General features: G+C 47.3%; 1 protein-coding gene across 8 annotated transcripts in view; it reads right to left on the minus strand.

The window, feature by feature from the left end:
* The window catches only part of Tle1 (TLE family member 1, transcriptional corepressor), a 119,407-nt gene that overhangs the window by 68,441 nt on the left and 38,618 nt on the right, over positions 1-12,348 (minus strand). For 5 of the 8 annotated variants that reach the window (XM_042665589.1, XM_042665584.1, XM_042665588.1 and 2 more), the window contains exon 6: positions 11,177-11,281. In XM_042665589.1, the coding sequence (XP_042521523.1) occupies positions 11,177-11,281 (105 nt within the window). The remainder of the gene's footprint in view (positions 1-11,176; positions 11,282-12,348) is intronic. The other 3 variants (XM_042665590.1, XM_042665587.1, XM_042665586.1) reach the window with 1 other exon arrangement.

A 12,348-nucleotide genomic window follows, 5' to 3' on the forward strand; every position in this document is an offset into this window, starting at 1 on the left:
GATGCACTGCAGATCCAGAAACACAAAGCTCAGTCCTTAGGTTTCATGTGAGAAAATTTTTCAGCTGATCTGTTTACTTCCCTGGGATAATTATTCTTTTTTTTTTTTTTTAATTTATTACCTCCTTGTGTGGTCCTGAATATATTAAATCTTCACACAAGACCTTTAGTAATTTCCACTCAGACCAGTGTTTTTAATTGAATCCCAACCATGCTCAAAAAAACCTCAATAGTATGAAAAAAACACCATGCTGAAAATCAGAGCCAAAATGGGCACCGGTAGCCCACACCTATAATCCCAGCTACTCGGGAGGTTGAGATCTGAGGGTCACAGTTCAAAGCCAAAGTTCTTGACACTCATCCCCAATTAACCAGCAAAAACAAAAGTTAGAAGGGAGCTGGGGCTCAAGTGGTAGAGGGGTCCAGCCTTGAGCGAAAAAGCTCAGGAACAGCATCCAGGCCAGAGTTCAAACTCCAGAACAGTCATTAAAAAAAAAAAACAAAAAACAAAAAACAGAGCTCAGGGCTGGCGGCTCACAGCTGTCATCCTGGCTACTCGAGGGCTGATATCTGAGGACTGCAGCTCGAAGCAGCTCTCATCTCCTATTAACCATCAAAAAGCCAAAAGTGGAGCTGTGGGTGGGTCAAGTGGTAGAGCACTAGCCTTGAGCAAAACAAACAAACAAACAAAAACCTTAGGGACAGCACTCAGATCTTGGGTTCCAGCCCCAGGAAAGGCATGCATACATGTACATTCCTATACACATACACACAGAAATCAGAACCTGCTCTAATACTGCAGTAAAATTTCCACCATTCCTAGCACTGTTAAAAAATTGGGGAGATCACCGTCTTTTCCTTCCCGCGAGAACCCAGCTGTAATTAGAGCAGATAATGGGAAAGGAGGGATGGAAGGCCGGGGCAGAGGGTATTAACGGTATCCCCTGAATGTATTTATAAACCACTCACTCACCATCTGAGATCACACTAACGATTTCTTCACCTGTAAAAGCACCTTCCTGTCATCCCAAAGACACTAATTCTTGCTCTGTCACCTTTTAAGAGCTCGGCAATAGTGAGGCATAAAACCGAGGAAGCTGGCAGCAGCATCACGGTCCACTGGGCACGCTCGTTAGCATGTAATTAGGGACTAGACACCTGCCGTAAGACGCGCTCTTGGAGGAGGTGAGGAAAGGCCTGCCCAACCAGCCATTACCATCATCACTGGGGGAGCAGGCTACGTCCGGCCTCGGGAGGGAGCACTGAGGCATGCACAGCAAGGGCAGTGGTAATTAAGCTCGGCACTGATTAAAGGAAGACCAGAGAGGCCAAGCAGGGGGACTGCCGACAGTGAGTGCCACCCGTCCACCGCCCCCGCGCCTCCACTCCCCCAAATCCCCAGAATGGAGCCACAGAAGAGCTGCCAGAGGTGGGACTCGGGTGGGGGCAAACGTGTACTCCAGTGCTATCTGGACACACAGAGGAAGCAGAGATTTCCCCCAAAATAATTCCAGGTTACCTCTCCGCAAGACAAACTGGAAGAGGGGCTGTGTTTTATAACCACGGGGTTCCATCACAGCTGTGAAGTGTGTTAAAACCAATAATTAGGCTAATAACCACCAATGGGGACACTCAACAGCCTATCAGGGAACCCCCCTTCTGCGGGCTCTCCAGGCCCTCTGAAAAAGAGCTCACGGCCTCATGATTAGCAGTAACTGGGATTTGGGTGGGGATCTTGAAGGCTCCTCCTCCTCCTCCCTCCCCCTTTTCTTTTGCACAAATCTTGCCAGGCACCAGTGGCTCACATCTGTAATCCTAGCTACTCAGAAGGCTGAGATCTGAGGATCACAGTTCAAAGCCAGCCCGGGCAGAAAAGGCCATGAGACTCTTATCTCCAATGAACCAGCAAAAAGCTGAAATTGGAGCTGTGGCTCAGGTGCTGGCCTTGAGCAAAAGAGCTAGGCAAGAACTTGAGGCCTTGAGTTCAAGCCAGAATTGGCACAAAAAAGTAATGATTTATTTAGAATTTATTCTAGGACAAAGGGGACACTTGGAATCTACAGGCATCTGTTTTCCACAGACTAAAATCTCACAATGACTGCAAGGATGGGGGAAATTCAGCCTTTACATCATCAGTTCAAAACAAATGAGGAATCTTTAACAGTTCATACAGCATAAGCAAAGTTGTGCATAATCTACTGCAAGAGAAGTTTGTAGCAGATCACAGGGCACTAGGTCCAGAAATGCAAAAAAAAAAAAAAAAAAAAAAAGTGGCAAAGGAAAGCCTTTTTTGATGAGCAGTTATGTTTTTTAGCAATACTGCTGATTCCTCAGGCTACCAATCTAGACTAGTGGTTCTCAAATAGAGCCATGTGCCAGGACACTTGGCACTGTCTAGAGACATTTGTAGCTGTCACAAATGGGGGTGGAGGGACTCCGCCGGCATCTAGTGGGCTGGAGCCAAGGATGGTGCTAAACACCCTGCCATGTTCAGAAAGCTCTCCACTAGAGAACCAAACGGTCAGCAGTGCGAGGCTGCAAGCGTGGTCAGTCAGGGCTGGAACCCGGCCTCGCTGCATCAGAATGCACGGTCATCATGTTTGCCAAGAGCCTGGCCAAATCGCTATTTAAAAAATGAAAATACTTTTCAACATTCGAGCATTGACTGTCCCTTCATCGCCATCCAAATCCCTTGCCACAACTCAAAAAATGAACATCTGCTTTCTAAAGCTGATCCCAATCACAAGTGGAAAATTAAACAATCTAGAAAAGAGCTACACTGGGAACTTTCACATGGTGTTCTGATGCTAGGTTTGAGGATAGATAAATGCACTTGCTGTAAGGGAAACAATTTGAATCGGCCCAGAGACAAGAAAAGCAAACACCGAATCCTGAGTTAATGATACTGAAAACCCACAAGGAATGAAGTAACCTCATCCATGTCAAACAACAGCCACGCACTCAGAATTGTGCTTGGCAGGCCACTTGGCGCAGAGTGGGCCAATTATGCCCCACAGTGGAGCTGACTCTGGGTCGGCCCGAGGGGTGGGACGCGTGGCGAGTTCCACACGCTTGCCTCTGGAACACAGGTGCAGCGCGTGGCTCATCAGCACAGAGCAGGCTATATACAGGGGGGAGGCCTGGTCCAGACCCCAGGCCCGCCTTTCCCACACCAGACGCTAGGCTCTGAAATCAACGTTTTCCAAAACCTGAAGGTACTTTGTGACCCCCCCAGGAAAAATCTGGTTAACAAAATTGCAAATTGAACCCAACCAGACCTAAACCGATACCACCGAGGGGCCTCTATCTCCAAAGCCAAGCGACAGTAAGTGCCATTTATAGCACTCAGTATGTAAACACTTTCAAGGGGGACAAAAATGTGAAAAGCAGCCTTGTTGACAGTTCTCTCCAAACCTCCTTGGCTGGTGCTACTCGCCTGGTCTGTAAAGCACTCAGTTCTTATCTTGGGAGCCTGCGGCATAAACAAGTGGGAAGGGCCTCCGGCAGCAGCCACACAAGGACTCCACTCCAGGAGTTATCTGGAAACCTCCCATTATGTGAATGGCCTCTCTCCAGAAGAGGGCCACGGGTGATCAACAGGGAGACTCTGCCGGCGGGGCCAAGAATTCTCCAGCCACTTGAAAACAATCATAAAAAATAAAGTAACAATGTGCTGAAAGACCTCCGCTAAATACATGAGTGCCCAGGCCGCCCATAGAGGGGAGAAAACACTTGCAAACCATCTATCTGAACACAACAGCGAGAGGAAAAAGAAATCAGTATTTGTTAAAAGCTACAATAACTCCACTAAATAAATGGATGAAAGGCCTAAACAGACACTTCTCAAAAGACATATAAATGACCAGCTAGTCTATGGAGAACGCGCAACATCACAGTCATCAAGGAAATACAAATCAACACCACCTCTTATGGCGGCTAGTATCAGAAGGCCAGCACGTACAAACCCTGTGCCGTGGCCCAGGAGCTGGTAAACACTACGCAAGTTCCCCAAAAAATTAAAAATGCAACTACCCTGTAAGCCAGCAATCTCACTTGTGGTCATATATTTAAAGGAGATGTCTCAAAGGGACAAGTGCACTCTCAAGTTCACTACAGCATGACTGTGGATAAAGAAAATGTGTATACACACACAAGAATACGCCTCGAGTCTTAAAAAGCAGGAAAAGGGCCAGACACGGGAGTACACACCTCCGACTCCAGTACTGGGGAGGCTGATGCAGGACCACAGAAGTTCCAGCCTGGGCTACATGTGTGAAACCTTGCTAGTGTGTAACATGTGTAACAGATGCGCACATTCACACACATAGACAAAAAAGGCAGGAAACCTCACCGCTGTTTTGTGATTACATGGACATCAAGATAAGCCAGACTCAAGAAAGACATACTCCATGGTCCCCCTGTGTATGTCAACCTTAAAACACAAGTACAGAGGAAAGCACAAGGGCCACTGGTACAGAAAGAGGGACAGAGGGTTTGTACAGGATGAGTAAGTTCTAGAAAGCTCACATACAGGGTGGTGATGATAGGTAGAGGGTAGATCCTAAGTGTTCTCAACACACACTCACCACACCCTGACCACGGCAAGGTGACAGACCCGCGAACATCATTTCACCATGACCATCAACACATCAAGCGGTACACTGGCGTGTACAGTCCCCCTCTACACTCTAGAGGGGGAGGACGACAGCCGGAGCAGGCAAGAGGCACACCTCCAAGAAACAGAGGTCGCTTCTGCATGCCAGCCCAGCTCCCAGGCCTGGCTCTTCCGCACGATCACCGTCCGGCTGGTCCTCCTCCACTCCAGGGCCCTCGGGACTCGGATGAAGACCAGAGCTCCAGGACTTAAAGAGCCTGATTTAAATGTTTTAGAAAGCCACTTTTGTGAAGAACCCATGATGTACTGGGTTCAAAGCCGTCGTCAGCTAGGAGGGAAATGCAAGTTAAATCTAGGAGGTGATACCACCTTAGGATAAGCTGTAAAGAGGAAGGGCTCATGTGGCTCGAGCAGGGTGCATGCCTAACAGGCTCAGGTTCTTTGTTGTTTCTTTTTGTGCCTGTACGAAGTGGGCTTAAACCCAGGGCCATCCTTGGCTTTCTTGCTCATGGCTGGTGCTCTATCACTTAAATCATGCCTCCAGTCTGAGCAACTGAATTTTTATACACTAGTGTGGAGATGTGAAAGGGTACAGACTACACTGGAAAACATGATGCCTGTTGCTCGAAAAGTTAAACATAAAGTCGGATGGCAGTGACTCACACTAGCTACTCAGGAGGCTGAGAGCTGAGGATCACAGTTCAAAGCCATGATCTGGGCATGCAACTCTGTGAGACCCTTATCTACAATTAGCCAGCAAAAAGCCAGAAGTGGAACTGTGGCTCAAATGACAGAGTGCCAACCATAGCCACAAGGAAAAGCACTTAAGTGAGAGCAAGAGGCCTTGAGTTCAAGCCCCAGTACTGGCACCAAAAAATAACACACACACACACACACACACACACCATACATTAATAGTGCATCAGCAACTTTACTAATGACTAAAAAGCGCAAAGACTTAACCGGAGTATCTAGATACTGTGGCTAAACTGCACTTGTCAGACACCTTGTACTCTCAAGTGGAAAAACAAACAACTTGACCAAAGGAAAAAGCGCAGGCATCAAGATCAACTTCCTTTCACTTACTGCTCCTTTCTTACGGAAATTTAATAAAGGGATGGGTTATAAGAGTTACAGTAGAAGGAAGGTCACTAAACATGCTAGTAGACTTAGAAGATCCATGTTGTTAGTCTTCTCTGCTGCGTAACAGGATATGCATTATTCTCCCAGGGTGAATTTGTTTTATAAGGAAACTTACGGCAGGGTTACTGTGGGCTTTTCCAGGGATTAGCTGCATGCTCAAGAAATAAGAGGCTACCTCATCCTCTTAAATTCACACACTACAATCCATCCCCTAGACAGCTGACAGCTACAGGCAAAGGACAAGAATAACCTACCGTTGGCTAATCCTTAAACCAATCATCCCACACAGAGCCAGGCAGTCCTTCCGTCTACAACTCAATCTCGAGGACACAGTCTCCTTCTGCAGGCACCAGAGTTCATTCCACAGCTGTTCCAAACACACAGTCTTGACATAGCACCATACCCTCACTTCCCTTATTTTCACACTGAGCTGTTTTAAAAATACAGACTTATAAATTTGTCTGTGAAGTAAGACAATACAAATTTCACCAATATCCAGAGCTGCTGTAGACTCTGCCCGGTAAATTAGGGAGGAAAACAAGGCTGCCTACTTCCTTGCGTTCACCAAGTTCAAAGCATGGGGGCATAGGAAGGTACTCAAGCGTTCTCACAGCTGATCAAACGCCTGGCATTGTGTGGATGAAGGACAAGCCCACAAGCCCCTGGCCTGGCTCTCGGCTTCCGCCTCCCCCCATCACCACCACAGCCGCCCCTGCGCTCTGTCCGCAAAGGGTGGCTTGGCCTCCTCACCTAGGAGGAGGAAGCCAACAAGGTCTTGTCCTCACATTTTCCCCCTGAGCTCTCTGTGTTCTCAAAACTTTACTTTTTCCTCTCATTTTGTACTTGTCTGTTCATGGAAAGGCAAACGGCAATGCTGGGTACTTATTAAGAGGAAATTATGCTGGGCCTTGGTGGCTCACGCCTGTCATCCTACCTACTCAGGAGGCTGAGATCTGAGGATCACCGTGCAAAGCCAGGCCCGGCAGGAAAGCCTATGACACTCGTTTCCAATTAACCACCAGAATACGGAAGTAGAGCTGTGGCTCAAAGTGGTAGAGTGCTACTAGTCTTGAGCAAAAGAGCTCAGGGACAGCACCCAGACCCTGAGTTCAAGCCCAGGACCAACAAAAAAATTAAATTTTAAAAAAAAGAAAATTATGCTGGGCAGTGGCTCACACCTGTCATCTTAGCTATTCAGGAGGCTGAGATCTGAGGATCACAGTTCAAAGCCAGCCCAGGCAGAAAAGTTCATGAGACTCTTATCGACAATTAAGCAGTAAAAACAAAACAAAAAATGAGAAGTGGAGCTGTGGCTCAGGGGTACAGCACCAACCTTGAACAAAAAAAATAAAACAAAGAGACAGCACCTACACCCTGAGTTCAAGCCCCAGTCCTGGATCAAAAATTTTACATAATGAAAATAAAAGTAAATAAAAAGGCAGGCACGTAAGACTGAATGGCAGAGCATCTGACTGGGTGTATTCTCCAACCTACAGCCATGACCACCACCAGGAGAGGAAAGGGGCATGGTCACCAGGTGCTCACAGGAATCACCAACCAGGGCCCAGGGACACAAGAAACCACAGTCGACTGCCAACCCTTTCCAGGTCAAGGAGTTGGGTCCACACGGGTGAAGGCTACTAGCCAATTCCTGTACCCAGGAAAGCAGCTCTGGCAGACATTACAACATTACGACCCACTGCAGATGGGGCACTCAGAAGGCTCACAAAGCCAGGAAGGGCAGTGAGCGTCCGGCCCGCCGGTCCCTATGCTTTACCCAGAGCACCAATGCAAATGCAAGTATGACCATGACACACACGAAGCTGGGCAACAAGTGGTTAGAAACAATAAGCAACCGTGCAATCATTTTTCTTTTAAAAAGAAAACCACACTCAACCAACTACTAATGTTACTGGGGGAGGGGGTTCTGTGTGCGAGTGTTGTTTTTCACTTTTCACTCAGAGAACCACCGCCTTCTTTTAAAGGTGAGAAAGCAGAGGAGCACCAGTACTGGGCAGGTGTGGGAAGTGATCAAACTGCGCACTGGAGATCTGTGCCCCTGACACGCCCAGCAGGCATCCAGGTCGGCCTGGGGGGCGGGGGGGGGGGGGGGGGGGGACTGTGAGACTCCAGTCCTGGCAGTGGCAGCGGCACTCACAGGCCGAAGCAAGGAGGTCCCAAGCCAGGACAGTCCCGACCTTGGAAACACCCAGTGCAGAAGAGACTGAAGGCATAGTTCAAATGGTAGAGCACGACCCAAAAAGGGGGAGCACGTCAGCGGCTCACGCCCGTAATCCTACCAACTCAGGAGCCTGGGGTCTGAGAATCAAAGTGCTAAGCTAGCCTGGACAGAAAAGTCTTGGGAGACTTTTTATCTCCAATGAACCTGTAAAATCAGAGAAGTGAAGTGGAGGCGTGTCTCAAGTAGCAGAGCTCCACCCGTAAGCCAAACCCAACAGCCAAGGAGAACATGAGGCTCTGAGTTAAGCTCCAGAACTGGTACAAAAACAAATTAAAGATAGACAGTCTATCAAAAATAGTTCAGTACCGCCGAACAAGTGGTACTTTAAGGATCAGTATTCTATATAAAAGACAAGGGGGACACGGTTAAAATTCAGCATTTCTGTGCAATGTGGAAACATTTCTATGCTGGGGAGAAACAGGCATCATCCACTCACTAATAAGGAGAGAACAGAGAAATCACAGCTTCCTCTCTTCCTCCTCCCTAGCACCACAGGCCCAGACACAGGCTGAGCTCACCTGAGAGTTCTGTGTCCTTGAGAAGACTGAACCTCCTTCAGGTTTGCTAAAGAGAAATATCATCAGCCCTGTCAAGCAAGAAGCTCCTTGATAGTTCCTTCTGGGGAATGAGAATGTTTCGACTCATTTGCATCTTAAAGGGTACTCCCTCCATGATCTCTCACCCTCTAATAGATGTCTAAACCACTAAATTACTACTTCTTTGCTTAGCCTCCAAGTCCAGGCAGACTAAGAGCCTGGTCTCCCATGGTTCTTTCCCTTAGGCTGGTCCCTGAACAGTACTGACAGCTGCTATCAAACCCGGCTGCACGTGCCCTGCCACAGCTGCTGCTTGTAGGAACAGACAGTCTCCCGGTGCCCCGCCCCTCTGGGGAGACAGGTTGACACACTGCATGTTCAATGAAGGGGTGCAAAGGTCCACTGCATTGTCAACTCAATTTTATGCTACTTCGATTTTCCAGGATGCACACAATTCCTTTCAAGCAACAAGCAAGCAAGCATGTGCCAGAGCACGAATCGTACGGTGCAAGATAATTATTGATAACTGTGGACTTTAAAAGCACCTTCTGACACAAATTAATAGACTGACCCAAAAACTTCAAAGATAAAAACTGCGCATGCCCAAGATGTCTGAAGACGCACAAAGGATATGAGCCTTGCGCTGGGCCCAACGCACCAATTCCGGTCACTGCTGCCATGCTGTCAGAGCTGATCAGCCTGTGTAATCTCAACGTTGCTCCGGGACTGAAGCCATGCAGACACTTGGTGCTTCAGCCGCCCTTCTAAAACAACGTGCTATTTTTATCTTCTGTTTCCATTCAAAATGGGTATTATCTACAAACATCTGGTTAATACAATCTCCCCCTTTTCAAAGTGTAGGTCCAAAAGAGATTCACAGGGGCTAGGCTGTGCCTTTCAGAATTTAAATAAAGTCTTTTACTACTGTAAAGTTACATGTAGCTGCTTGTTTGCCTACCATGTGTGAGGCCCTGGGTTCAATCCCCAGCATTAACAGGAAACAAAAGAAAAATTACACATGACGACTTAGAGCCCACCAGAAACCAAACATGTTCCATGAAGTTGAGCTGGGTACCTGAGGGCTTCTTTGCATATGTTTTCTTTTAATCAAAACAGGCTTTTCTATCCTCATTCATTTGGGCTAAAAAAAAAAAAAATGTTCTGTGCTCCAGCTACAAGTACAATTCCCTATTAGTCTCTGCTAATCAAACACAGTACATGCAAAAGTACCGGTGAATATTTGATTTGATCTCTGAAATAAAGCAATTCATTACAGAAGGCAGGAGACAAATGCAGATGTAATTGTGTTTTTTTGTTGAATGTGATTAGAGAACCCACTAAGTAACAGTCAAAAAAAAATGTGAAGGGGAAGAAAGGCTGAGCGGAGATGTGGGGGCAAGGAGGGAGACTGTTTATGCAGAGCTAAGCTGTCAAGTGTAATAAAGCAGCTTGAATAAAATTTAAGCTGAAAATCCACGGAAGCTCCCCATTTCAGGGAGGAAAAAGCTATTAAAAGGAAATGAAGGTCACCCTCCCAGTTTATTTCACCTAATTGACTGCCAATAGCTTACCACAGACAACCCCACTGCAGATCTGCAATTGAGAAACCAATGAAAGGAGAGTTTTCAAGCTGAGGCTCACTCTTTAATCCCCTGGCTCTTATGTTTTTTCTCCATCTCCAGTTGGGATGTAATTTTAAGCCCTGATGGATTAACTGGCTCCATTGTCCAAGGCCAGCTTTGGACTGTGGCACTCCTAATCCGTACAGCAGCATGTCTAATTATCATTACAAAGTGTCTGAGGGGACTATAAAGACCAGCAGGGCATCTTCTCACAGCAATTAACATAAATTGATAAATGAGTGATTTTGAATCCGCTCAGGGCACTCACACATGAATAAAATCAGAAAGGACCCTCCCTTGTTCAGCGCCCGCCTTCCCTTCCTCTGGAAGGGAGCAGAGCACATGAGAACCATCCCCGGGTCCTGCTGCGGGCGGGCAGGTGGGGGGCAAGCCCGGGCCGAAGGAGGGCACACAGGCATAGCACACTCACGGAGTCCCTTCACACAGGGAAGCGACCTGAGACTGACAAGCCGCGGCGGCACCGAGTGCTGACTGAGCTCCACCCACAGTCTAGAGCACAGGGCAGACAATCAGCACTTCTTCCATGGCTGGGGAGCGTTCTTTTCATTGGTGGGCCACTTAAAAATTCATGGAAGGGCACACACACAAAAGGGGAAGGCACGGTCACAAAAGTCTGAATACCCTAGGAAGCAAAAAGCAACAGCAGCGAGAGCTCGGGACCCATCTTGACCTCACAGGGACTGAATGTTTGCAGCTGGAAAGCAAGAAAAAGTATTCAAAACGCACACTTAAAGCTTCCACTTGACTATCGGTGGTTTTAAGTGGCCCAGGACGAACTAGAGGCTATTTTCCCACTTGAACACAGATTTGTTTTCCGTCCCCCCTCCTAAAATCTCTCTATCATGGGTCCTGATGTTATGGTCTTCCCTTGTGCATCTCAGTAGACACTCAAACCCACCCCACCCACCTTTCCCTTCTCAAGTCAGTCAACATTAAATTATGTTCATATACATGCTAAGCCATCAAACTAGTAAGAAGTGAAAGCTGGTGATACACACTGTAGGAGGTAGACCTGGAAGGCCACGTACCCCGATGATGGCGTTCAGCTCTGCCATGGTCACCTGCTTGGCGCGCTCCACAGCCTGGGCCACCTGTTGTTGATGCTTTGAAAACAAGAGGAACGTGTGTTAGCAACAGCCAAGAACTTCCTTGTTCATTCTAATAACAAAAAGAGCTGCAGGCAAAAAGACAACAGGGTTAAGCTGGAAAAGCTGCCTCATTCTGGAATCCCTGCTACTGGAGGAGCTGAGACCAGCCTTGGAGTCTAGCCCCTTAAAAGCTCAGCAGATCCTCACCTCAACCAGTAACAAGGTGGGTGTGGCAGGCACACCTGTTATCCTAACTAGTGGGAGACAGAAATAGGAGGACCAAAATCCAGGCTGGTTCAGGCAGAAATGCAAGCCTGTTTACTTATGGGGCAGGGATTTAGCCTCCAGTGGTATAGAGCCTCAAAAAGAACTTGAGAAGAGAGCTTGTTAGATTAAGCTTATAGCAATTACATTGTTTTGGTGTTTGTGCTGGTACTAGGGCTTCAAGCTAGGGCCCCATGCTCTTGTTCAGCTTTTTCTCTCAAGGCTGGTGTTCTACCACTTAAGGGACACTTCTACTTCTGTATTTTTTTTTTTTTTTTGCTGGATTAATTAGGCAACTCTAGGAATTTCTCTTTTTCTTTTAGCCCTTTGACTTGTGATAGAAAGATTCCCTTAGTTTGGGTACTACCCAATTCCATTCACAAGTAAATATGCAGCCACAAGTCAATTTGATAGGACTGGGATCGACAGCACTAAAATCTAATGAACAGCTGGCAGTGATCAACACGGATGACACCCTGGTATTCCAACTCCCTGCTCACAGAGCTCTCCTCCCTATCAAGAACACTCAGACACATTCAGCAGCTTATACCCAGAAAGCCAGCCTTCCAAGGCAAAACTAAAAGACGATGCTGGGTCAACTTCACTGACTGCTTACACAAAGCTCTTTCCCTCAATGTGCTTAAATAAAATGGCTCATCTCTGTGACTCCAGCCTGACACAGCCTGAGTATGACTACCAACAGGAGTGTGAGCAGTACATAACACTACAAACAGGAAGTCTGCCTGCACGGCCAGCCTCCATGGTGCCACCCTGAACGCAGCAAGAGAAAGAAGAAAAGAAAAGAAAGAAAAGAGAGC

The sequence above is a fragment of the Dipodomys spectabilis genome, unplaced genomic scaffold (assembly GCF_019054845.1).
Source record: "Dipodomys spectabilis isolate Male_0828 unplaced genomic scaffold, ASM1905484v1 ptg000335l, whole genome shotgun sequence".
Lineage (NCBI taxonomy): Eukaryota > Metazoa > Chordata > Mammalia > Rodentia > Heteromyidae > Dipodomys > Dipodomys spectabilis.